Genomic DNA, 23,713 nt, shown 5'->3' on the forward strand with positions numbered 1-23,713 from the left:
CCAACGAATTCTATTTCCATAATTGTGACAACATCAGATGGTGACACGCCACAGCATTTTAGAGTTTTCTACGTTTGCCCCAGAACATCACTCCTGAAAGACCTCTCTCCCAGAGCAGACAGTAACAGAGCTTTAACGGGTGCAAAATTAGTGGCACCAACTCCAAGTCACGAGCGCTACATCAATTTTCACTATTTGGAAATTCAGTTTTTTGCGCCCCACCTGTCTGGATTCATACTAAAACTGAGGGTTTTTTGCTTCCTTTCACACTTACCACTGCCCAATGCGGCAAGTATTCAAGTTTAGCGAGACTGCTCAAATGGACAGAGTACGTGCTTACGCATTCACGGGTCAGGACCTGTGCACAGGTGAACAAGGCAGTTTAAGCATAATCAACAAGGTACAAGTTAAACGAAACAAACCATCTTATGTCTCAAGGTGGCCTAACAAAGCAGGAAGGGAGGAGATAAACAGCCGCTCTTATGTCCCTGCTTTCCCTGCCTTATTATTCCTTTGAATCACGGCCTACTACAACGCAGCCAAAAAGGTACATTTTTCAGAATGCAGAAAGCGTTATTTCTTTGGACCGTGCTCTTTAGGCATTACTTTGCACATGCAGTGTATATCGCATTTATCACCAATTGCCACGTAAACAATACACCCAGAGTTGAGGTTCACAGCAATAGTTCAGATGTTATATATTAAAAATATTAAAACACACACACTCAACGTTTGATAGGGAAAATTTGACTCAATTTCCACCCACCTTCACAATAACATCAACAAAATTCAAGACAACTTTCTACTACTGCCAAAGAGCTTCATTAGCAAGGTCAGAACCGGTTACGTTTTGACCTATAGCACCTTGCTCCGTTCCCCCATCATTTGCAAAAACCGATCACTTTTGTAGCAAAAGACATGCAATTTCAATAAAACAAACCAAAGCCCTTCATTGCACAGGTACGGGGTGAAGTTTTCTAGCTCCGGCACATCAGAGAATCCTCTCGGTGCTGCTCATGCACACAAAACTGACGGCTGCAGCAGAGATCAATTTAACAGCCCTGGTATTCAGCAGCAGACTAACAGCCTCTTCGAGAATCTCTTTGTGATAGACACAAAGACGGATTATACCAGAGAGTGAATACTTGGTAAGTTATGGGTAGTCCTCTGCTATTCTTCCTCCCCCATTTTAATTCATATTCATCTTGGCAAAATCTTAGACAGACTATTAACTAATCTAAAACAACATCACAGCTGATACAACACATAAAGCAATCAGTCAAATGAACATGTCAGTGCCATCTACTGAAGCAATAAAGAACAAGACAACCCCAGCAGGCTGTGGCTTATTATCTTCACAGCCATAATGAATAGGCAAATAGTATTAAATATAAGTACAGTATTCCACAGTCACATTTTGCTGTGCTTTATGAAGGAAAGGTGCCTTCGACATGTTTGAGGAGCAGAGATTACAAGAAGATGAAAATAACGAAGGGTTTTAACATACCTCTCCATCATTCTCTTTTCCCTCACTTGCCAATCAACTACTATTAGGTCTTTTAAAACCCCAAGCGAGCAAAACAGAACAGCACAGAAAATTTTCTATGGGCTTTAATAAATGCTGTTAAAACTGGTAAATGGAGTGAATCATAGCGACCAATTTATCCAAATGCAGCAAGGACCTCCATTCTTTCATTTGTCTAACCAACAAAAGCCAGACAGCAGCCCAAGATGCTCAACAGTGTTTATCTGTACAGCACCCACAAGCATGCCCTCATCCCCGTACGGGAGGGCGCTGCTGCGTCCTCAGCTCTAGAAGCAGCAAATCAGCTGACCCAGCTTTCACTTGGACCGCTGGGCTCGACCAAGGTCTTCTCTGTTTTCTTGTCAACAAAGAATTAGAGAGAATTACAGGTCCTCTTGCTCTGCTCAAGTGATGTGCCTGTTTTGCGCATGGGGACAAAAAATATCTGTACAGCACAGCCTTCTCTTCCTAGGTGTGCAAAAGCAGACCTAGAGTGGCATTAATGAAACTAAGCGTATTTTCAGTCTCAACCTTCCCTGCATCCAGACTACCAGCTGACACACGAGGTTCTGAGCCTCTATTTTCTGGTACACAAGGAACAATTTCACTTGCTCAAATGCACCTTTCCCCCCCTCCGATGGAATTATTCCTAATTTGCATATTATGAATCCTGTTCTGGCCGAAATCCTTTTCTATAAATTACAGTCAGTATCTGAGTAGTGCCTTTGTCCTCCCCACAACACGCTGATGTAACAGAACGAGGTAGGAAACGGGAACCCGATTTGCAAAATACCAGGTTGTTAATCTTCTTTAAGAATTGCAAATCAACGGAGGCCCGATTCTGTAGCATCTGTTATTTTAATAAATTATCCTACTAAGAGGTTAGAGTTCATCACATCAATTTGTCTTGAGATGGAATAACGACAAGGAAAGGAAAGAGGGAGAGGAGAATGTGGTTTTGTTGCCACAATCCGGTGCCTCAAAAGCTGTTCCTAAACCTTTCCAATTTTGTAATAAACTTGATATTATCTTCCTTGTTCACCAACTCACTGATTTCCATGGCATCCAAAACAGCAGCTCGGGCAGCCACGCTACTGAACCATCCCAAAAAGTTCAGAAAAAGAGCAGTGCAAATTCCAAAGCAGAATTTTTCAGCCTACCTTTGAAAAACACTCGCTATTTTCACTCTTTATCATGAATATTACATTTTCTCAAAATAAACTAACTCTTGTGAGAAGGATCTTCATCCTTGCTCTCATTCAGGTGAATTAACTATTCTTAGTTAAATAGATTTGCTTCTAGTCTTAGTCTGATGACAGATTAACTCATGACTGGTAGGATTATAGACTTACCTCTGGAACTAAATCACTTTTGAATCTGAGTTATAGCTATTAGTTCTTTAAAGCTTTGCTGAACAGCTTTTAGTACCTCTTTTGTATTTTTGAAAGAATGATTAAACATCATTAAATCCAAGCTAAGGACTCTTTCTCACAACTCCAGTGAATAAACAGTTAGCTGATTTAACTTAAAAAAAAAAGAACAGCGGATTTTTACACTGATTTTTTTCAGAATAATTAATACTATTCTAAGTTCAGAATATTTGTCCTTAAAATTAAAACATTTTTCATGTTTGTGTGGGTTTTAAGCACATAAAAGCCCTTTTGTTCCGCTTAGAAACAGCTACCCAGATCAACCTGGTCCTCTGTACCCAGCGTGGTGCTCCTGTTCCCGTTACGCTTCTCCAGCTGCAGAAGACATGACCAATTCTACAGAGACGGGCAGCGAAGCTCTCCCGTACAGCAACCAGCTAATGACTCCTCTCGACTAAGAACATCAAGCAGACATTTAAGAGCGGCTTGTTTTTACATACACATGAAGTATTCCAAATATGACACCAAAACCGTCCATGCCATCAGCAAACGGTTTCGCTATATGCCAGCAAAGTAACGCAGAAGAAGCCAATAAGCAGATATCGAAAGAGTCGCCCTTTCAATGCCCTCCACCTCCTCCCGACATTCCCTCTGGCAGCATTAGCAAGGAAAGTGAGGAGAAGCTTTCCCCATGCTTTCGTCTCTTGGCAGAGGATGGAGATATTTAGCCATCACTCTCTCCATTTAATTAGAAGTCAGCCAGCTTGGTCCAACGAGCTGTCTTAATTCATTGCTTTTGCCTTCTACGCTTCCATGAGGAGATGCACGAGTAGGGCAGTGAGGAGGGAAAAAGTTTCCCTTAAAAAGCGAAAACAAAACCGTCCCGTAACTCCTCACAAAGATCGCTGGATGGCAGAGCTGGAGCCATCACTCCTCCGAGAGCGCGATGCTGAGATTAAATGGTTTAGTCACACCCTCACAGCTACAGGCAGAGGATCTCCTTGGGCTCCGAGCCCAAGCAGCCACCCATCCACACCCCCATCAGACGACAGGGTTTTAGGTAACCCAACATCCAAGTTTCAGTTAACTCACCATGAAGCATCCCTCTGGCTCATACTAAGCCGGCAGCAATCTCCAAATAAGATCACTTTTCACTGTTCCTTAATGACTGGAAAACCCCTAAGCATCCAAAAGCAGATTGTGTTGTGCAGTTCTAGCAACACATCTATAGATACATGCACACACAGAGATATATACACATACAGTCTGTTTAAATCAATCCTTAGAGCTCTCCCTCCACTCAGAAAACCCACCAACTATTGTCAAGTATAAAAACCCCACAGTGAACATAAACGCAACCCCCAATTAGTCAAAAAAGACATCAGCTCCTCATTTGACTGAATTACAGAAATCTGTGGGGTGGGAGGGGAGGCATTCATGCCGAACTGTATTTGCTGAAGTTTAGTGTATGACAAAATTATTTGTTCTGATAGGCTACAGTTCAATATTTATGCAGATAGTGTTCAAGCCAGAAGTCAGCCACAAACCTCTATCATTTTCTTAATACACAAGGCACTTGTTATTCAGCTGGAATGCATTTAATATGCAACATAATATGAAATCCTAAACTATCTAAAATTGGTGGGTAAAGTTGGCTTTGGCACCAGGCAAGAGATGAACCGGGTCCCATCGCACCAAAAGAAAGAAAGGATTTAATATAAAATACAGTTTTTGCTGTTTGAATAGAAGGAAAGCACACTTGTCACAAACTTATTGAAACAGAGAGAGGCTTAGAGACACTGATCCCTTCCAGGAAGGCGGGGAACAAAGCCGTAGCGGTACAGAAACACAAGCCAGCACTGACTGCCCCTCTTAGGATACTCTTTTAGTATTTCAAGCTAAAAGCTACTTATCACTTCATCTGCATACCCACCTAGCCAGGCTGCAAAGATCCTCCTTCCGTACCATTTTTATTTAAAGTTCAAAACCTTGAATTGTCTTCAGGGGCTTTTCATAGCATGAGAGAGAGGGACAGAATGTAATTATAGGACAGTATTTCTTAATCAAATCTAAGCCGCCCACTGAAAGTGAATGGGAAAATATGGTTGCAAGGCAATGCTTCTCAATCAAGTGGACGGATTTGCCTTTCAGAGTGAATAAGGGAAGGAGCTGTGGTCACCATTTCTTAATCAGCTCAGCTGATGTCCTATAGAAGGTCTCAATGGAGGAACACAGCTGTGGCCCATAACTCTTGACTTGATCTTCCATGGTTTGACTGAAAAGACTGAAAAGAACATAAATGCACTAAAGCTCTTCTCCATTAAATTGGTTCTTTCAAAACCGCCACTGGCTTCACCCAGAGGGGGGGGAAAAAAAAAGTTTCTTTTTCAGCATGCTTGATTAGAGGTTGAGTGTAAGAGTTTTCCTGATGCATACTACACGCTGAGGCATACTGTAATAGACCAAACTATTATTTTCTTTTAAAGACCAAGATGCGGCCTGTTATCCCCACCTTCTGCAGGGATTCCTGTGTCTGAGTATGTGGTTTTCGCTTTGGCTAAAGCGCCCTTTTGCATTTCAGTTAACTAAGTTACAAAACACTGAAAAAGCATCTCCTTAGTCAGGATTTTTTTTTAAAAGAGTACATTTGTCACGACTGACACGTTACACAAGACACATTTCAAATGCACTCATACTAACTTTGAGCTGTCAGATCCGTGTATTCCCGTTTTCTGTCTTCATTTGAAAATGCGGCTGAATTACACAGCCGAGACAGGGAGACAAGAAAGCGAGCGTGCGCACTGTGGGGTGGAACAAGGGGAAAAAGCTGATGTTTTCCAGAGAGCTGCCTGTATTTTTCTTCTACTTTCTTAGTAAAGTTAAGAGGACAGACTTCTCAGTGAATTACGTTATAATTACCTAATTAAAGAAACTTCTCTGGTGAGCCTCCTTTAAAAAAATCTCAAGGTATGCCCCAACAAGTTTGCCATTTTCTGAGAGATTTCATACTGATCTTTATAATGTACTGGAGGTGTAACAGTTACCGTGTACCCGCTGCCATCAAATAAGCAAAAAAGCTAATTAACAACACTCAGCACAAAGCAGACAGGTTTATTTGTTTCTACCTATCTTGTGACCACTAAAGATACGAACTGGCTTCCCAACACGGTAGCAAAAAGGGTTTTTTTTCCTCCCTTCGAAACCAGCAGAATGCAGCGTAACAGAGTGCGCATTTTAATTTGCATTTTCCACAACATGCTGTGATATGAATTACCGCAAATACACAAATAACTAGCTTTAGACCACTCAGAAATTATTTCCCTAGGACACTGGCAAAGGACAGAATCTCCACCTCCATTTTTACCTTCTCTCCCCTTACTCCACTTTAATCTTTTTTGTTTCAGTGGCGTGTTATAGCTGTTCCGTAGCTCTGCTGCCAGTTACGTGATGAAGCCTGCATGCTGGGGCTGTAATTCAATGGCTTGCAAGCCACATACGACTTAACAGCCTCGCATGAGCCATCTTTGATCTAAAGTCTAATAAAAACAAAAGTGAAGAGCGTTAGCGTCAGTATACGCGGAGATATGAACAAACAACCAAGGCATTCTGATCCATAAATCAGATTTTTAGATGGTAGTGGTTTCTGTTAAACAATTTGTTGAATTTGCTTAGTGCACAGCAAAGCAATGATTCGTTAAGGGCTTCATGCTAACGAGGAGGATCTTCCATTCAGTGTTGTTGAAGGCAGGGGGGGCTTTTTTCTATACAACATACCCACATCAACTCAACAGCCTGTTCATTGTGGTTAAGCATTTAGGAAAGGTGAAGTGTTTATACACTGAGCAATTAACAATAGGCTGCTGAGACAAGAACATCTCCAAAGGCTTCATTCCCCAAAGGAAAGAAAAAAAACAACCAACAAAACCAACCCTTGATGAAATATTCAAGACGAAAACCACAAAGATTATTAAACAAAGTGAGAAACTTTCAGTGTCTCTCAGCCGCTGGTGAGGACTCCTGCGCAGACTGGGGGGATCTTTCGGAGCACCTCCCACCACACAGCTCGGAGTGAGCTGTCGCTAGAGCTGCCCCATCTTCCCTCTCCCCCGTTCCATCTGAATCGCTGCCCCCAGTTACAGGCAAAGTTTTCAAGCACCTTATCTTAGTATCTCTCTATTAATTTCTAACGAGCGATTTTAAAACAAACCCCTTAGTTTTGTTTTGACTCAGAGCTGAGGTCAACTTCAGAAACCCTTTCACACTTCCCCAAAGCAAAAAACACATGTGAAAGAATTCACACATACCTTATAAGACAAGAAGCTGAATTTCATAGTGTTTCCATTTGTTGGCTATTCTAAATCTACCCACTAACATCTTCTAAGGGCTGAGAAAGCACTAAATTTCACTTTATGAGTCCCAGCAGAAGTCCCAAGAAATTTCAGTATAAAAATAGCTAACGAAAGAAAAAAGAAAAGGCCAATAAAAATAGGATCTTAAAAGACACATTCAGTCATTTATACCACCTTTACCACTAGAGAAAGTGCTTCTTGTCACTCATTCTTATGTGCTGAGATGGAACAATAACTACTTTTTAAAAAACCCAATTAACAAGTAAGTGCATTTTGGCACTGAGAAAAACCAGCCTGCAATGTCTGATGTGGACGGGGAGCTGCAAACAAGGAAACACCAAGTGAAGGATTACGGTTAGTCACAAGAAATCCACTGCAGCAAGGAACTGCATGTAAGGCTTTCCCATCCAGAGCAGAGAGGCGATACACCGAGCTAAACATGCCCTTTCTTTTCCATCAGCAGTATTCCCATGATTAACAGTACAACACATAAAAGGCAGATCCTTTGCTGTTCCCTTCGAGTTTACCAATCCAACTACTAACCAGACCAAGCACTGTTTCATTTTGCAAGCTGCAGCACGAGGCTTATTCAAAATTTCTCCATTCTTGCAGGCCTCCAGCGTGTCTTGTCAACCACAGGGCTTCGCAGCACATGCAATCTGAATCTCCGCAGGAATTGTGGCAACAGATTCTTTACTAACAATCTTTGAACACACAACAGCTAAATAAATCCCCAATTTTGCCTTACTAGCTGTAGCACTCTATAAACCGTTGCATATGTGACTATTGTTAAGCCCTGCTCCTGAATAAGCAAAATTCTTTGTAACAAACAGAACTTGCACAAGACCAAGAACTATTCCAGACCTGAAAAGCTGCCAACTTCAAAACTCCCTTTTCACTTGAAGTCAGCTCATATTAATAGGAAGAACGATTAGGGGAAAAATAAACAAGCCTTTACCGTTTGCAGCCTTGCGTTTGAAAGCACGCCTAGCTCAGAGACATCAAATGCTGCTCACGTTTGGCACATAATTTTCAAACATTTGCACCTAGAATATTTTCAAAGCAATTAAAAACAACACCAAATGCTCTTGTTGCCCCCCTTTTTTTTTTTTTTTTAACATCATTCCAACATATCTGACAATGGTTAAACAACAGCAACCCCCAAGGGTAGCTGCCAAAGGGAGAGGAGCAGAAATTCAGTGCAAACCCCAGCACCACATTTACCACTGGCTGTAGACAGGGCGCAACACCAGACGCTTCCGTTAGACTGACACTCGTCTAATCCCAGGGGAAGTTAATCCACAGCATTCACACACAGAGAGTTTTGATATTCGCAGTCCCACTGATTTACCTGCTCTCACCCTCGCCGCTCCGACAGCTCCTTCTCCTGTCCTCATTCTCACATCCCAGCCGCGCGTTTCCTTCTCTCCAGCAACGGCTCAGATCTCTTCTCCACCAACAGCCCCCTTCCTCCTCCTCCCCGACACCTTATTTTTGCTCCCAGTCCCACCTCCCTATCATCCCTTTTAATCTGGTCCCTATTTTTTGCCTTGCCTTTGCCCCAGAACGCTTGATGCTACTTCAGGAGGAGCTCCCGCCAAAGTCAATTAGAGTTTTGCCTGGGCTGAGGAATCTTTCACATCCTTCACCGCGCACTCCTCAGGTTCCAGCGAGCACCTTCTCTAAAGCAGCAGCGTATAAAAGGAGCAAATTTTTGCAACGTTTCATACGAGACGAGCTCAGCGACTTCAAGAGCTCACAGCGCCTTTTCCCTGATTAAAAGTACAAGTGGAGCTCTGAGAAGTAAAGACGCTTTTTTTTTTCCCTCCCCCTCCTTACATATTTCAAAACAACCGGCTGCTTTCATCGCGTCTGTCAATATTCCCCCGCTGACTGTACCTGGAGATCAGGAGCTGTTTTGACACACAGATCAAGCTTCTTTTTCCTACGTACAATCGCACGTAACACGATTAGTGGGCGCGTTTCCTAAAATGAGCAGCTTTTTTTAAAAAAAAAAAAACACCCTGCCTCCTGTTCGTAGGGGCTCACGCGCGTTGTCTCCTTCGGTTATTTGAGCGTTCGCAGAGGGGACACAAATCGCTGCCACCCCCCCACTTCGAATATTGTTTAAAACGGGATTTTAAGGCACGCTTTGCTCCCCGAGGCGGACGCTCGCCACCAAGACCCAAACCCAAGATGCCCCCCGGCCCCCCCCCCACCTTATTAACTTCTGCTGTTTTCCTTTGCGGCGAGGGGGAGGAAAAAACCACACAAAATCCACTGATTTATTTTTTCCCCCTCAAAAATATGAGTCAGCACCGATTTCCCCCGTTTCCGTGCCCTCTCCCCACTCCTCTCCCACAAGCACAGCACAGAGGGGTTACTCAAGGCGTGCCCCCCCCCCCGCTGACAGCAAGGCCACGACCCCCGGCACCCCCCCACCCCCCGGGACGCGGCCCCCGGCGCTGTGTGTCCCCCCCACCCGGGGCGGCGGGGGGCGCAGAGCCCCCGGGGGGGCCCGTCACAGGTGGGGGAGGGGGGTTTGCAGGAGGGGGGCGTCGGGGGTCGCTCCCGCGGCCCCGGCGCCTCAACAAAGGGAAAGTTGCGGAGCCGCCGGGGTCGGTGCGGGGCTCCCGCCCGAAGACAAAGGCAGCGGCGGCCGTGAGGGGGGGCGTAAGGGGGTGTGAGAGGGGGGTTGGAGGGGTGCCCGCCTTAGTCCCCCGCGCCCCCCAAACCGCACCGAGCTGCGGGGGGTAAGCCCCTTTCGGGGTGTGGGGGTGCACCGAGGACCCCCTCATCACCCTCCTCACAGCGGGATGCCCCCCCCCCCCGGCTCTCAAGGGGGGGGTCGCGGCTTCCCCCCCCCCCCCCCCGTCCCCTTTATTTACCGCCATCATCAGCACGCGCGAGCTGTCACCCAGCGCGAGACACCCCGACTGCGGCCGGCCACGCCCCCTCCCCGCCCATTGGCCTCCCGCCGAGCCCCGCCCCGCCTCGCCGTTGGCTGGACAGCACGCCACACAGCGCTCTCGCCTTCCCTCCCCCTCCGCAAGTCCCGCTCCCCATTCAGCTCAGCTACTTACGCCAATTCCGTAGAGCGGAGCCTGGCCTTAACGGCGCGGCTAGCGCACCGACAGACGCCGTTTGCTCAGTCTACGCCCCGGCAGAGAGCGTTGTGGCGGACCTTACGAACTCTGCGTAGCCGCTAGAGAGAGCTCTTCAATGGCTTACGGTTGAGGAGCGGGAGGGCGGCGCCTGCCTGCGCCCGGCCCCGGACGGTGACGTACCGGGCTTTGTGAATCCCAGACTGAAGTTTGGTTGAGTCACAGGAGGGTAAATAAGGATGTTTCGGAGACAAAGAGACTCTTAAAGGGGCAGAGCGGGAGGTGGAGAGTTCCCGTGGGGCCCCTGAGGTGGCTGTGTGGGGTGGGAGATACCCACAGGGCCCCTGAGGTGACGGGGTGGTAGGGGGACACCCTACAGGGCTCCTGAGGTGATGAGGCCCCTGAGGTGGTGGGGGAGCAACCCACAGGACCCCTAAAGTGATGGGGGAACACCCCATAAGACCCCTGAGCTCCTGAGATGACGGGGGGTACCCCACAGGACCCCTAAAGTGACGGCGGACACCCCACAGAGACCCTGAGGTGACAGGGGGCACCGCGCAGGATCCCTGAGGTCCTGAAGTGGTGGGGACACACCCCACAGGACCCCTAAAGTGATGGGGGAACACCCCACAGAGCACCTGAGGTCCTGAGGTGATGGGGGGGAAGCCCACAGGGCACCTGAAGTGATGGGGTCCCCCTGAGGTGACAGAGGTAGCACCCCACAGGGCCAGGCAGCAGTAATGGCACACAGACAAGGGCCTATGCGCGGTACTGGCCTTTGCCAGAGGTCACTCGAAGGCCTCTAGATCACACACTTGTTGCCACAGTGCAGGAGCCACGAGGGGAAGGAGACACGTTTTATCAGAGACAAAGGACCATCAGCACTGAGGCTGGGGGAGAAGCGTGTCCCCAGCAAGGGACAGCCACATTCAGGAGTCACCTGCACCCACTGGGACAACTCACTACTTTGCAGCCTTCTGGAGGTGCCGCCAGGGACCTGCCAGGGAGCAGCAAGTCTCTGGGCAGCACCGAGCTGGGGCAAAGCTGCAAGCAAGGAGTCGTGGACCATGCAGAACAGATGACATGAAGCACAGGTCAGTGGTGTCAGAGACATGATTCCTTTGCACGGGAACAAAGTGTCCCCCCTGCCCAATCCTGTCCCAGTAAGTTTTAAGGCAAAGTACTTCAATTTACTGCGACAGGTGGGAGCCTGCTTCCTTCTGCTGTGTCAGAAGGACACCCCACAGCCTTGTGGTCCCCTTGTCAGCTCCTTCACCTGCCGGCCTTCCCACAAATTCCACTCTGTGAGCTTTGCTGTCCTTTCTCTACACCTTCCCTTTCTGACCAGTGCCTGGTCTGGTTTGAACCCATACCTGCACAGAAATCTACAGTGGCACAACTCTTCAACAGCTCCCCACTCGAATGAGCCCTCAGACTGTAATGTCTGCTAAGAATTAAAACTGAAGATTAACGAGGCCCTTATGTCTTCACTCTCTTTGTAAAGCTTAGCAGGGTGCAGCTGCTATGTAAGTACTTCCTCATAAAAAATGCTACAGCACAAAACAGAACAAAAGCCCAGAGTATCCCCAGGGTGGCAGTGAGACTTGGACTCTCTCTGCCACTGAGGCGTTGGTGACCCTGGCAACATCACCCAGCATCTACTTAGAGCTAGGAGGGGGACATGGGTCTCACCCTTGCATCGCTACAGCTTTCCCCAAGACCCCTAGTTCCCTCTAGGTCAAGCTCACAGAAAGCAACAACATTGCCAGTGATTTCTGAGAGACGCAGAAGCAGAAAAAAGGATCCACAGTGGTACAGGACTACAGCTTGGCAGCCCTCCCCTCTAGATCTTGCATTCTCTGAGAAAACACTGTGGAGCAACAGGGAAGCGACCTTCCAGACCATGCCTTGACAGGCAAAATTAGGGTGGTTTTCAATTACACTGGCTCAATCCATTAACGTAACACAACTGAATGCCCCCTGAAGACTTGTTAAGATGCAGACTAGCATGTTTGAAGCCACGTTAACCTGCCATATTGATGCTGGGGAGGGACAGAATGAGGAGGATTACTGCAGCCAAGAAGACTAAAAGCAAGTCATTGTACCCATCAAGAAAGTAAAAAGCCTCAGCGTAAAAGCCGCCCCTCACGTGGGGCAGCTGACCCCCTCGTTCACAGAACGCAGTTACAGCGACAGACGTTTTTGCTAAGACATAAAGGGCTAAATCCTACCCATCCTTACACGCGTGGAAACCTACTGACGTCAATGGCTGTAATGGTGTAATTGAAGGCAGAACGTAGCTCAAGGGGTCCCATTTTATTACTCTAGGAACAGTACAATGTATTAATAAGAGCGCAGAAGTCCCCAGAGATTCCAGCACACATTTTATGTTTTTAAGGCATGTGACCAGAGTTTTGACATCTCTGGTTACAGAATGCTTCTTTCGTGAATTAATAAAGCAATAACAACATTTGGCATGACTAATCTGATCATTAAAAGGTATTTTTTTTAACCTTAAGACTTAAAATGGGAAACAAGGCAGAAACAACTATCCCTACAAAGACTACAGTTGTTTTCATAAGTTTTCCCAGCCACAATTAACTATGTGGAACGACAGCAGGTCAGATTCTTACTGAATTTTCATCACTGAAAATTAATAGTCCCACTGAAGTCAGTGCACATGTCATGAACTTGAGCTAAGAGTTGCAAAAATTCAGTATATTCAGCAGGCTGGAATTTCTAACGCACTTACGGTACATTATGCCATTTATTATGGCTCATTAATCAGATCTTTCTGGACCCAGTGCTGATTAAATTTATTAAATGTCCACACTAAAAGCTCCAGGCACTCTAACAGTTAATTAGGCTTACAGGTATAAATGATAATCACAAAGAAGTAATATCTAAATAATTCTCCACCAGCCACCAAATCAAGTAACAAAACAGCTTCTTTCCCCCCTGCCACCACTGCTTCAGAAGGAAAAAATCGATTTCTGTTTTACTTGCTCTTCAGACTCTTCAAGACCCATATATTGGCAAGGAACTGACAATATTTTCTGGGCCCAAGATGCACGCTGCATCTTCACAAGGAACCCCCTATCCTTCTCGCAAATCTCCCTTCCTAAAACCATCCTTAGACCATCTCTACACCTGCCGTCTGTGTCCGGGACCCGGGCTGCAGAGATGGAACCCTGCTACACACAGTCTTCCCAGAACCACAAAGGAAGCTCAGCGCAAAGGCTGGTGACTGAATGAGGGTGTTTCTGCTCAGAATAAGCCCGAGCAAGTAGAAGAAAAAAATGACAGCTACAAGCCAAACAGATACTGAAGGTGTAAAACCAAGGGGACAGATAGCTCAAAAGGGATCTAAATTCCCTGGTTTTCCTGCTGTAAAAATAAATCACCACAAAAAAAAAAAAAATTCAAGTGATATCATATAGTTAAGTCTCACAATAAATTCTTGGCTCTTACTCCCCAAATCCTTCCTTACTCCATTAAATCTGCTGAAGTGACCAGGATTTCTCAAATGAGAAACGGTGTGTGGGAATAGGACATTTATTACCTACCTTTCAAACACCGAGATGAAGCGGTTGGTATTCTCTTTCGATGCATGAGGGGGCTCCTACCAGGCTTATTTATTTATTTATCACAAGGCTTCATTGGTATCATCTGAGAGGTAGGAGATTTTAAGGCTCCCACCAGACATAAAAGATGAAGGCAAGCTAAGAACATACCCATAATAGGAATGCAAGAATTCCTGTAGATTTTGCCACAGGGAAATTAGTTTGCTTCAGGGGTATAAAGCTCTTGAACCAATTCAAAGATAAAACTCTGCTGAAGAATTGTCTCTGTGCAACAGAAAATTTCAAAAGCTGTAAACAAACAATACAAAACAGCACAACACTTGCTGTGCAGAAAAGACTCCGTCTCCTCACAAAATTCAGTGTTTTATTTTGGTGAAAAACAACAAGACACTTTCACGTGGATATCTAAAAGAAAATTTTAAAAAACATCTCTCATGTAGCTGTTTGCAGTCAAGGAAACTCTGCCCTTGGGTGCATTTGGCTGGAATTTCTCCTTTTCCCTCCTCCTGCCGACAAACAGCAATCCCCTGCGTGAAGCACTGATCTAAGAACCAAGAGAACCACGGGCCTGATCTCAGAAACGCTCAGAGACATGAAGGACAACAAGAAACATGCGTAGCATTCAAGACCTTTGCTTTGAAACAGAGGAAAGAGATTGAGAAGGGGAAAAAAAACCAACCACAACAAAACCACAACAAAAAAACCACCTTGGGCTGCCTCCAGCGCTGCTTTTTGGAGGGACTCTTGATCCAGATGGGCAGGCAGAAAAGAGGATGCAGTCTCTCTAAACCAGGCTCCAGGGAGTCCTTTCATCTGATCCCCGCTACAGGCACCTGCTGCTGCTTGCGGATCTTGTTGAACAGCTCCATGTACTGAACCATCGTGTCCGCTGGGCTGTAGACGCTGTCGTGCTTGGTGCCAAAAACGGATGGGATGCCGGGAGTGTGGTTCCCCATGAAGCTCTGCATGAACTCCATGAGCAGGTTCCAGCAGTCGTTGGCTATCACACAGGGGCAGTACTCCACCTGCCAACAGAAACCACAGTCCTGAAGCTCACGGCAGGGGCAATAGCCATGCAGGGTGCAATGCGCTTTCCCCTCTCTGCCTCGCTAGAGAGAGAATGCTTTCCATAAGAACATCTGAGAATATTTAGTTAAAACACGGATGGACAAATATGAATGAACAGGACATCCTGGGAACATGCAAGCATCCCTTCAAAAGGGTAGAGGCGGTAAAGTGTACCCTGTAAGGTAATTGCTTTTATTAAATTCCCAGTACTTGAGGTCTTGGGGCATTGCTTCAAGTGTACATTAGCTTTACCCCATTCAAAAAATCAAACTGCATTCCCACACCCTGGTAGGTCGATGACTTGTCTGGTTGTGATGTCTTCCAGGAGCATCCTGGAAAAACCCTTGGGACTTAAGGACCTGAAGTGTTTTACTAAATATGATCTGATCCCAAATCAGGGGTAGGTCCTAATGCAACCCCTGAAAAAACTACTAAACTAAACCAGAAGCAGCCAGATCACCTGGCAAATCTGGCGCTAAACTCAAGTTTAGGGTAAAACAAGCTTCTGTTTAACCCCAGGTCAATAGCAATGCTGATGCTGTGATGTCAGTGTTGACTGCAGTGAAGAAAGAGGCCGTTTCTCAGCCCCCATCCCGGCTGGCTAGGAACACCTGCCTGAGTAGGCACAGCGCGATTATTAACTGTATGTTGGGTAATAGGATTTCTGTGTTTAAAAAAGCATAAGCTCTGATTTGAAGGACATTTAAGCATCTAATTCTCAGCTATCTTGACAGCTGTTAGGCACCAACACATCTAGATGTCTGGAGCCTGACCTACTCTGCCCTTCCCCTAGCAGCACAGCCCAGCTCCTTGTCTTTTATGAGATGTTTTTCAGCCCAGCTGAGGCTTGTCCATGGCTTGTGAGCCTTCAGCTCAGCCAACCATCTCCCCAAACGCCTTCCTAGATCCTCCTGTGCCCCTTCATGTACGCTGAAAGCATTTCCCTTTAGAGTTTGCTTCAGCCCAGCCTCCACCCTGCGAAATGCCTGTCGGCAGCTGGCGACCGGTGCTCTCGAGCCTCATCAGCAGTCACGGCACTGAGTGGAGAGCGCGGAAGCGGTTTGATGGCGGGCTTTGAGCCCACGGTGCACCCCACGGTGCAGCAATCCAGGTCGGCATGCCACGGTGGAGGACTGACGCCTGCCAAAAGCTCTCTGGTGAGGAGACCACCATCTCTGCACTGTGTGAGCAGAACCTGGCTCTGCTGTTGTCTGCTTGAGATAGGGAAAGAAAGCAAAACCCAGATCAGCATCGAATTAGCAGCTGAAGAGGCTGTTTTGCCCCCCTCGGTATGCTTATTAACCTGAAGTGCTACTAGTTGTGCATCAGGTCTTTAAGCAGCTTTTTAGTTCATTGGCATCCCTTCAGGGTTTTGTTTATTGACACTTTAATGACAGGCTTTTCCGTAGCTGCAGCTGAGCCCCAAAGCACCCACATGAATTAAACCTTGTGAAAAGGGGATAAATACCCTGCCTGCTGCATACGCGAGCACAGCTAGTACAAACTCCCAGCAACAAGCAATGCAATCAAGACAGAGAAGGGACGGGGGATTTCCCTGTCTGTTGTATTTCATACCCTTCAAAGACAATTCTTACCTCCACAGATATCCCACGGGCGCTGGGCCCCATTGTAACCGTGCCCACCTTCACCAAGAAGTCGCAGTACTGGTAGCGGGTGCCCCGGCTCTCTATCTTGTTCGCCTTGGCATTTTGGAAGAAGCCTTTCAACTTCACCATAAGGATATCAAAGTTGGCATCTGCTATGAGGCAGGGACCGTTTTCAAAGAGAGCGAAGCAGCTGAGGGGATATTCGGAGTTGTGCATCACATACATCAACTTGCCTGTCTGCCCTGAAATAAAAGCAACGGTATTTGGGCTGTAAAACCAACACTCCTGAGCTTGTACATGCTTTAAAGAAGCATCTGGTTTTTCCTTTGCCCTCCTTGTTGTTTTAATCACAGCGTCCTTGTACCACTTGTATCCGTTTGGTGAAGATATTGTATTCCCTTCTTAAGATTTAAAGTTAAAGGGGAAAACAAATCTTCTGCAGCCCAAGGATAATACCAGCACAACTCAGGGACCAGAGGGCGAGCAGGACACAAGATCCCCAGCAGACTGGGCTCAAAGAGCACCCACCTCCCATCCCCAAGCATGTGGCCAGGCATCCTGCCTACAGTCACTGGAGGAAGGCTGGTCTTCGCCTCTCCTCCCACTCCCCCACCAGCCCTGCAGGGAAAGGATGTGCTGGGACACACTCTGGAAAACAGGGTGTCCGGAGAGGACGCGCCTGGCTTGTACCACGCTTTGGAAGCTGGGAAAATTTCTCATTTATCCACATAGACCAAAAAAAGCCTTTCCACATGTGCGGCCGTACAAGTTCCAGCTGCAGAAAGAAAGCAGGAAAAAGCTGCTCTAGCAGCATCATGTGGATCTGTCCAGGTACGTGGATCTGTCCGGGCAACTTGGCTGAGCAGAGCCCCGAGGCCGCACGGGCTCACTGCTGACCTCTGCAGCCACAGAGCCACCACGGTGATGTTCACCTTAGCGTTTTTACATGATGTAAAAATCCAAGCGTTTAGGAGAAATAAAGAGGCTGGAACAGCCCCTCAGGGTGAGGAGGCCACGCCATACCTTTGAGCTACTGTTTTAGACCGTGCTATGTCAATAGGGGATTTGGGCTCCTCCGAGCACATCCCCTGCCCTCGAGTGATGGCCCTCCTGGCACAGAGCAGGCGGGTGCTGCCAGCAGACTTGAGCCCATCCTCTCCAGAGCAAAACGCAGCCTCCAAAGCGACTCTGGCACAAGCAGCGTTTTGAGAAGTTTCACAGAAAAAACACGCTGACAGGAAAGACAGCTGACGCGAGCGGGAATCCTCAAGGGAGGGCTCCCCCCACGACACAGCTGTTCCCAGGGCAGGGTGACACCGGGACACGTGGGGAACGGCAAGAATGGCCTTCGTGAGCGGGCAGAACAACAGGGCTGGGCATTTGCTATGGGGCAGCCCCAGCCCCGGTGGGATGGTCCGTGCCTCACACTGACCTTCCCTGACTCCCCCAGGACCGCGTACAGGGATGCTTCTTCTCCCAGAGGAAAGAAGGAGCCAGTGGGAAGTGCAACACCTGCATTCCGCGGCGGAGAAGGCATTCTGCGGGCAGCGAGATGGCTGCTCATCCCCACAACGATAAATAAAACCATGATAAATAAAACAGCAACAACCTGCAGGAAAAACTTTGGTCCACAAAGCCGTGGCCTCACCCACAGCAGACACTCGTTCCACGGGAGACCGTGCTGTCACCACAGCCGGGTTTCACCAGCACCGTGGAGGGAATTCCAGGAGCTGGAAGTGGTACTGGGAGAAGGAAGGGCTCTGGGCAGGCTGGGAGCAGCGGGTGCTGACCTTGGCTGCTGATGGTGGAGGCGGCGGTGTGGTAGGTCTCGCAGTCCACGCAGAAGGTGCCCTGCTTCTCGGCCCCCAGCACCTCCAGCTTCCGCGTCAGGATCTCCACCGTCTGCTGGACACTCTTCCCCTCCGCCACCGGCATCTGCGCCACGCTGCAACCGGGGGCGGGGGGAGTCAGAGACCCACCGGCAACCGTGCAACGGGCGCTACCGGCGGCTTCTCCCGGCTGCCCGCCCCAAGGCGGCCCCGTCCCGTGTTCCCCCGTCCTGGTCCCCCGGCCGCAGTCCCGCTCTCCCCATGCCCCTGTCCTGGTCCCTCTGTCCCCCGGTCCCGGTCCTCCGGTGTCCCCATCCCCTTTTCCTCGTCTCGGACCCCCATCCCCGTCCCGGTCCCGGTCCCGGTCCCAGTGCCTCGGTCCCCTCATCCTGGTCCCTCTCCCGGTGTCCTGGTCCCAGCCCCAGCCCCGGCCCCGGCCCCGGCCCGTGTCCCCCCATCCCAGTTCTAGTCCCAGTCCCGATGTCCTAGTCCTGATCCTGAGCCCGACCCATGTCCCCCCATCCCGGTCCCAGGGTCCCGATCCCCCCGTCCTCACCAGGTGACCCCCATGCCGCTCCGCCCCACCGGCACGGAAGGGAGACCTCCGGGAGGGGGCGTGACCAACGTCCCGCCGGAAGGGGCGTGACCGTCGCGCCGCCGGAAGGGGCGGAGCCTAAGCGCGCGGCGCTCCGCGAGGTCCCGCAGCCATGCCCAAGGCCCGGCGGCCGCGGGGCCCCGGCCCCGGCCCCGGCCCCACGGTACCGCTGGCCCAGCAGATCCTGCAGGACGCGGCCCCGCGGCCCACGAGGCGGGAGAAGCGTCGCGGCGGCCGGGCGGAGGATGAGGAGGGCGGCGGGGAGGGGTACGTGGAGGCGCGGTTGTCCCGGCGCATCCTGGAGCAGGCCCGGCGGCAGCAGGAGGAGCTGGAGGCCGAGCACGGCCCCGGTGCTCCCGCCGCCCCCAGACACCGCGGCACGGCGCTGGGTGAGCCCCCCTCCCCCCGATCCCCCCCGTGAGCCTCCCCCGATCCCCCCCGTGAGCCTCCCCCGATCCCCCCCGTGAGCCTCCCCCGATCCCCCCCGTGAGCCTCCCCCGATCCCCCCCGTGAGCCTCCCCCGATTCCCCCCCGTGAGCCTCCCCATCCCCCTCCTGAGCTCCCCCCCGATCCCCGCCCGTGAGCCTCCCCCGATCCCCGCCGTGAGCCTCCCCCGATCCCCCCCCGTGAGCCTCCCCCCGTCCCCCCCCGTGAGCCTCCCCCCGTCCCCCCCCGTGAGCCTCCCCCTGTTCCCCCCCGTGAGCTCCCCCTGTTCCCCCCCGTGAGCTCCCCCTGTTCCCCACCGTGAGCTCCCCCTGTTCCCCACCGTGAGCCTCCCCCGATCCCCACCGTGAGCTCCCCCTGTTCCCCACCGTGAGCCTCCCCCGATCCCCACCATGAGCCTCCCCCGATCCCCCCCGTGAGCCTCGCCCCCAACCCCCCCGTGAGCCTCCCCCTGATCCCCACCGTGAGCCCCCCCGAGCACCCCCGCGGGCTCCCCCCAAGCCCCCAGCCCACGCTGGGGTGGGGTGGGGGACCCCGGGCTCAGCCAGTGCCGCTCCCCCTCAGGCCCAGTGGGGTCTGGCCCCGGCTGGGACTCCGAGGATGATGAGGAATGGCCTTCGCTGGAGCAAGCGGCGGCGGGACGGAGCGGGGAGTGCTGCGGGGAGGTGGTGGTGGACCCCGAGGACGAGAAAGCCATCGAGATGTTCATGAACAAGAACCCGCCGGTGAGGTGAGGACGGGGCCGGGACTGGGGCAGCAGCCGGTGCTTCCCAGCGCAGCCCCTGACTCGCACCCTCCTGCGCCGGCCGCAGGCGCACGCTGGCGGACATCATCATGGAGAAGATCACGGAGAAGCAGACGGAAGTGGAGACGGCGCTGTCGGAGATATCGGGCTGCCCCATGCCCCAGCTCGATCCCCGCGTCCTGGAGGTTTACAGGGGCGTCAGAGAGGTGAGGCCAAGGCCGCTCTGCCCCAGGGCCTGGTGAACGCCACGCTGAGCCCCGCAGCCGCCGCCTCTGTGCCCGCTCTCCCTCAGTGACGCGGTCTCTGTCCTTACCCTGTGCTGGCGGTTCTGTGTGTTAACCACACCTTGGGTAGTGCCGGTCACTGAAGGGCCTGGAGAGCTTCTGAGTGACAACCTCCTGAGCACCGGGCTTGGGATGGCCCTGGGCCCGGCCTTTCTTAGCACCTGGGCCCGGCCTTTCTTACCAGTGGTGCTAAGGGAGGGGAAAACTTTCTCGTGGCCGTGAGACAAGTCCCGCAGCCCTGCTGTCAGTGCCCACGTGTCACAGCCCGGCCTGTATCCATGTCTTTTAAGGTGCTGTCCAAATACAGGAGTGGGAAACTCCCCAAAGCATTTAAAATCATTCCTGCCTTGTCCAACTGGGAGCAGATCCTCTACATCACAGAGCCAGAGACATGGACAGCAGCTGCCATGTACCAAGCCACCAGGTAAGATCCTCTCTGGGAGATGCCGATGTAGGATTCTTCAGTTTTTTCTTTCCATAACTGGAACCAGGTTTACAAAATACTGCCCTGTCCCCTGCTTGGCCTCCTTTCTCCACACGTCACTTTGTGCTTTGCTTTTCTCAGGATATTTTCATCCAACCTGAAAGAGAGGATGGCCCAGCGGTTCTACAACCTGGTGCTGCTGCCGCGGGTCAGAGATGACATCGCCGAGTACAAGCGCCTGAACTTCCACCTCTACATGGCTTTGAAGAAGGCTCTGTTCAAGCCGGCAGCCTGGTTCAAAGGTGGGGACTCCCTGCGGGGCTGCCGTTCGTACCCGGGAGCCTCTCGCCATCCGGGAAGCTCGGCGGGGGCGCGTGTTGCACAGCACTGCCCAGCGGGACAGGACACTGTCCCCGGCCTGGGGTGGTCCTGGGGGCTCGGTGGGGAGGAGGAGATGTGAAGGAGATGCAGGGCGTCCCCCTTGATGGACGAGGTGGCTTTCAAAGCCCCAGGGGCCCGTTTGCGGCGGTCAGGGTGGAAGGGCGATGAGTGCCATAGGCTTATGCCGGTGCTGCCAGCGAGCACTGGGCAGGTATTTGGGTTCTTCTGGAGGTCGGTGGAAGGTTACGAACTGTCTCGGGTCTGATCTTGGTTTCATCTGGCAACCTGAGGGTGTTCAGGGCTAGTTGCCTGTCAGGGAGATGCTGTGGCCCCTGTAACAGCAGCTGGTGGAGAAGCTCTTATTTCCTGGGGTCAGATGTGTCCTGGGACAGGAGAAGGGGCTGAGCCCCGTGTCCTGCAGCTCTGCCTGCTGCAATTAAGACTGGAGATGCCTAACACTGCCCCCTCTGCAGGGATCCTCATCCCCCTGTGCGAGTCGGGGACCTGCACGCTGCGGGAGGCCATCATCATCGGCAGCATCCTCACCAAGTGCTCCATCCCCGTCCTCCACTCCAGGTAACGTGCCGGGAGGCTGCGGGGGGCAGAGGCCCTCCTTTAGGGAGGCCGGTGCGGCGCCTCAGATCTGTCCCTCTGCCCCTCCAAGGTGGGAGGTTCGCTCAGCTCCCTCGGGGGCTGAGATTCAAGGCTCAGCACTGGTTTTGTCACCTTGGTGTCTGGGTGCCTGCCCTCACCTCGGTGTTCCCTCCCTCCCCGCAGCGCGGCCATGCTGAAGATCGCCGAGATGCAGTACAGCGGCGCCAACAGCATCTTCCTCCGCCTGCTCATCGACAAGAAGTACGCCCTGCCCTTCCGTGTGGTGGATGCCCTCGTCTTCCACTTCCTGGCCTTCCGCACGGACCAGCGGGTCCTGCCCGTGCTGTGGCACCAGAGCTTCCTGGCCTTCGCCCAGCGCTACAAGGAGGACCTTTCCTCGGAGCAGAAGGAGGCTTTGCTCGAGCTGCTCAAGTTCCACAGCCATCCGCAGATCTCGCCAGAGATCCGGAGGGAGCTGGTGAACTCTAAGACGCGGGACGTGGAAGGGCAGCCCCCCGTGGCCATGGAGTGAGCAGGGAGAGGCGGGAGAAGCTGCAGCCCGCCCTGCTCCCGGAACGCTGCTGGATGCGGTTGGGAGCCTGGTGTGTGAGCGGAGCCGTGGGGAGGCGTGCGGGAGCATTCCGGGATCCCGCTGCTCCAAGTGGGTGCTGGGAGCAGGCTCTGCCTGTAGAGCTGGACTGTGCCCCCTGCACCACTCGTCACAGGGCCGGGCAGCCCCTGACCCACACGGGGACATGGTGCCACCAGCACTTGGCAGGGTTTTGGCCTGTTCCTCTATTGGAAAATAAAACCTGAGGCCTGTCCGTCTGTCCGGGGTGGTTCTGCCCTGCAGCTGCACCTCTGCGGTCGCTTCCCGCCCTGTCCTGTCCCCAGCAGGTGGCAGAGCAAAGCCACCAGCCCCGGGCCTCTTGCAGAGCTGCAGCTGGAGTCTGCGCTGCAGGTGCTGCCCCGCGACTGCACATGGAGGAGGGACCCCTGCGCACCCCCTCTTCCCTCCCTGAGCAGCCCCCGCGCCATTGGGCAAAGGGAGGGCGGACGGGGGGCCAGGGCTGGGGCCCCCTGGCTGGTCCCAAAGCCAACACTGCTCTTGGTGGGGGAAAAATGGCTCCTGCGGGTGCTGGAGGGTTTGCCCGAGGGCTTGGCTGTCACCAGGCAGGAGCGGGGCCTGAACTGGCCACCACAGGGAGCGTGGCCATGGCCAGAGGCGAGGGCGAGAGCAGCCCAGCAGTGCCAGGAGCCTTCCTGGCACCATCCCCACCACCCCCCTGCCGCCAGAATGCCTGCCATCCCTCTTCCCCAGGGGTTCTGGAGCGCTCCCTTCCCCAGCCACCCCTCTGGGTGTAACTCCGCTCGGCAAGGCTGGGGAAGCCCCGGCACCGCTGTCCTTGCCGGGCCCCCGCAGCCGCGTGCTGGCAGCAGCCTGCCCACACGCACGTGCTGCCTCTGCCGGAAAACCCGCAGCGGGGGCTTCTCCCGCGGCCCACACGGCGCCGCGCTTGCTCTGGGGAATTGCTGACGGTGACGCCGCGGGGTTTGCGCGCTGCAGGTACCCCGCCGTGCTCCTGAAACCGGCACAAAGTCGCGCTGGTGCAGCCTAGGGAGAAAAGCTCCTGCGGGTTCCTGCGGCAGCAGGCTGCGCTGAGGGCGGCTGCTGCTGCTCTCTCGAGAGTTGGCACCTTCTCCCGTGACAGCAGCAGGAGCAGAAGCCACGCGAAGCGGAGCAGCACACAGAGCCGGGCCTGGTTGCACACCGCAACGCCTTTTCCTTGGCTTCCTGATTTTTATCTCT

At 51.8% G+C, this 23,713-nt stretch overlaps 3 protein-coding genes across 5 annotated transcripts in view; 1 reads left to right on the forward strand and 2 right to left on the reverse strand.

The window, feature by feature from the left end:
* Nucleotides 1-10,189, reverse strand: part of USP49 (ubiquitin specific peptidase 49) — a 34,574-nt gene extending 24,385 nt beyond the window's left edge. For both annotated transcript variants that reach the window (XM_064471846.1, XM_064471848.1), the window contains exon 1: nucleotides 10,133-10,189. The gene's annotated coding sequence lies outside the window, so the exon portion shown is untranslated. The remainder of the gene's footprint in view (nucleotides 1-10,132) is intronic.
* Nucleotides 10,190-14,276: 4,087 nt separating this feature from the next.
* On the reverse strand, nucleotides 14,277-19,104 carry MED20 (mediator complex subunit 20). 2 transcript variants are annotated; one of them, XM_064472134.1, is made up of 4 exons: nucleotides 18,993-19,104; nucleotides 18,398-18,552; nucleotides 16,596-16,849; nucleotides 14,277-14,957 (listed from the first exon to the last, which is right to left on the reverse strand). In XM_064472134.1, exons 1-4 carry the CDS (start codon nucleotides 19,004-19,006, stop codon nucleotides 14,742-14,744), a joined length of 639 nt encoding a protein of 212 aa, XP_064328204.1. In that variant the 5' UTR covers nucleotides 19,007-19,104; the 3' UTR covers nucleotides 14,277-14,741. The 2 variants fall into 2 exon arrangements, with proteins under 2 accessions (XP_064328204.1, XP_064328205.1); XM_064472135.1 differs by lacking the exons at nucleotides 18,398-18,552; nucleotides 18,993-19,104 and adding an exon at nucleotides 18,217-18,375.
* On the forward strand, nucleotides 19,084-22,727 carry BYSL (bystin like). The gene is made up of 7 exons (XM_064472128.1): nucleotides 19,084-19,420; nucleotides 20,040-20,205; nucleotides 20,288-20,426; nucleotides 20,795-20,928; nucleotides 21,070-21,230; nucleotides 21,783-21,885; nucleotides 22,087-22,727. The coding sequence occupies exons 1-7, from the start codon at nucleotides 19,144-19,146 to the stop codon at nucleotides 22,433-22,435; spliced, it is 1,329 nt and encodes a 442-aa protein (XP_064328198.1). The 5' UTR covers nucleotides 19,084-19,143; the 3' UTR covers nucleotides 22,436-22,727.
* Nucleotides 22,728-23,713: the final 986 nt, after the last annotated feature.

Source organism: Phalacrocorax carbo, chromosome 23 (genome assembly GCF_963921805.1).
Source record: "Phalacrocorax carbo chromosome 23, bPhaCar2.1, whole genome shotgun sequence".
Classification (NCBI taxonomy): Eukaryota; Metazoa; Chordata; class Aves; order Suliformes; family Phalacrocoracidae; genus Phalacrocorax; species Phalacrocorax carbo.

What these genes read in the sequence shown, in the direction of transcription:
- BYSL (XM_064472128.1), top strand. Translation starts at nt 19,144, where the DNA reads ATGCCCAAGGCCCGGCGGCCGCGGGGCCCCGGCCCCGGCCCCGGCCCC. An exon ending in AACAAGAACCCGCCGGTGAG is followed by an intron (nt 20,206 to 20,287) that starts GTGAGGACGGGG and finishes CGCCGGCCGCAG; the next exon opens with GCGCACGCTGGCGGACATCA. An exon ending in TTTACAGGGGCGTCAGAGAG is followed by an intron (nt 20,427 to 20,794) that starts GTGAGGCCAAGG and finishes ATGTCTTTTAAG; the next exon opens with GTGCTGTCCAAATACAGGAG.
- MED20 (XM_064472134.1), bottom strand. An exon ending in CTCCACCATCAGCAGCCAAG is followed by an intron (nt 16,850 to 18,397) that starts GTCAGCACCCGC and finishes CTTTTATTTCAG; the next exon opens with GGCAGACAGGCAAGTTGATG. An exon ending in CCCGTGGGATATCTGTGGAG is followed by an intron (nt 14,958 to 16,595) that starts GTAAGAATTGTC and finishes TTCTGTTGGCAG; the next exon opens with GTGGAGTACTGCCCCTGTGT.